Source organism: Seriola lalandi, unplaced genomic scaffold (assembly GCF_002814215.2).
Source record: "Seriola lalandi dorsalis isolate HSWRI2012SDOR001 ecotype SW California unplaced genomic scaffold, Sedor1 jcf7180002054971, whole genome shotgun sequence".
In the NCBI taxonomy this organism is placed as follows: domain Eukaryota; kingdom Metazoa; phylum Chordata; class Actinopteri; order Carangiformes; family Carangidae; genus Seriola; species Seriola lalandi.
The window spans coordinates 1,877,764-1,879,312 of NW_019525522.1; the positions used below are offsets into that span (position 1 = coordinate 1,877,764).

Below are 1,549 nucleotides of genomic sequence, written 5' to 3' on the forward strand. Positions count from 1 at the left end.
GGTGGGGGGATTGGGGGTGGGGGGGATTGTCAGACGACCCAAACAAACAGAATAAACCTCTCATCAGTCAGCTCGCAACCCCGCTGGTTACTGGTCAGTGCATATCTCTCCAGATTTGTGCAGCAGGTGGTAGTAATAACAGGGGCTTGAAGAAGCATCAAGTCCCCAGAATGCAAAGGAAGGTGTTCTTCCCAAGAACATAAATCAAGCGCTCCTCTCTTTCTCTCTCCTGGCTGTGTCGCTGGCTGTGTGGAGCGTGTCAGACTTTGTAGTAGATGTTGGCAGGGCTCTGCGGGGGCATCTCCTGGACAATGTAGACGGGGTGGCCATAGTCGCCGCTCACCTTCTCATAGTGAGGGCAGTAGTTGTTCTCTGTCCGCAGTGGAATGATGATGTCACTGGGCTCCGTGCCAGCCGTGCCCCCGGGCAGTTTGGGATTGGACAGCGTGCTGAGCGACAGTGCCGAGGGGCGGGGCTGCGAGTGGGCGTTCTTCCTGGCGCGCTTGCGCATCTTTATGAGCAGGATGACGAGGAGGAGGATGAGCAGGAGGAAGATGATGCAGCCGGCCCCAATGACGGAGAACATGGCCACTCTGGATCCGAGGAAGCCGTCCGAGTTTGCCGAGGAACCCTGGTCCTGATTCATGTGGTCTAGAGAGAGAAATAAAAAGAGAGAGGGGTTAGGAAAAGTTATTATGGGGGGAGGGAGGGTCAGAGAAGGAAGGTATTGTCATTTATTTTTGCTGAAGTGAGGGTAGTCCACCAGGGGAGGGCCCTTTTTTTTTTTTTTCCCCATATTTCTATTTTATATTTTTGAGATTTATTATATGAAAAAAACATCAAAAAGACAGTTCTCATGTGGAGTTTTATTTTTCCATATGCAGACAATATGGGCTGCAATAGCCTTTCAGCACAGTCGCCTGTTCTTCAAAACAAACTATTTAGCAGCTCTAGTTTCCAAACAGAAAGCGGCAGTACTCTCAACATTAGTTTGAATAATTATTATTATAAATAATAATATTATTTTTTAAATATTGCACACGGTACCCTACAGACTGTTGGACAATCAGAGGAGTAATAACATTTACAGTAAGCCAGCTGTGTCATATGTAGATCTCACTGTTCTGGTACTAAATCAACTATGATCACAGCCCCGTTTGTTGTTTGCTCTACACGACTAACAGTCCCATTGATGTAATCTAATTGAATTAGCTCAGTCAAAATAGCCCCCTAATGAAATCTGTAGTCATCACTCAACAAAACAAAGATTCTAGCTCTGATAAGATTGAACGTGGGCAAGTCGTATGACATGTCAAGGCCACATTTGTATGGCAAAGGCCAAGTGAGATATGAGAAAATAGAGGAGGGCATATCTGAACATCTGATTTTATTTATCCTTTTGTCTGAAGGGTTCAGGATGGGGGGTGGGGGGGGGCTGTTGCTGGATGGGAGAGAGAATGACTGGCTCCTCCAGTGACTGAAATCTGAGAAGAACCAAATCTGTTTTCCATGTATGCATGCAGCTGCTGCCAAAGAGCTGGACTCACCA

General features: G+C 46.8%; 1 protein-coding gene across 1 annotated transcript in view; it reads right to left on the bottom strand.

Moving 5' to 3' along the window:
• Positions 1 to 6: 6 nt before the first annotated feature.
• Positions 7 to 1,549, bottom strand: part of efnb1 (ephrin-B1) — a 57,562-nt gene continuing 56,019 nt past the window's right edge. The window contains exon 5 of the mRNA XM_023395991.2: positions 7 to 651. Within this exon, the coding sequence (XP_023251759.1) occupies positions 260 to 651 (392 nt within the window). The 3' untranslated portion in view covers positions 7 to 259. The remainder of the gene's footprint in view (positions 652 to 1,549) is intronic.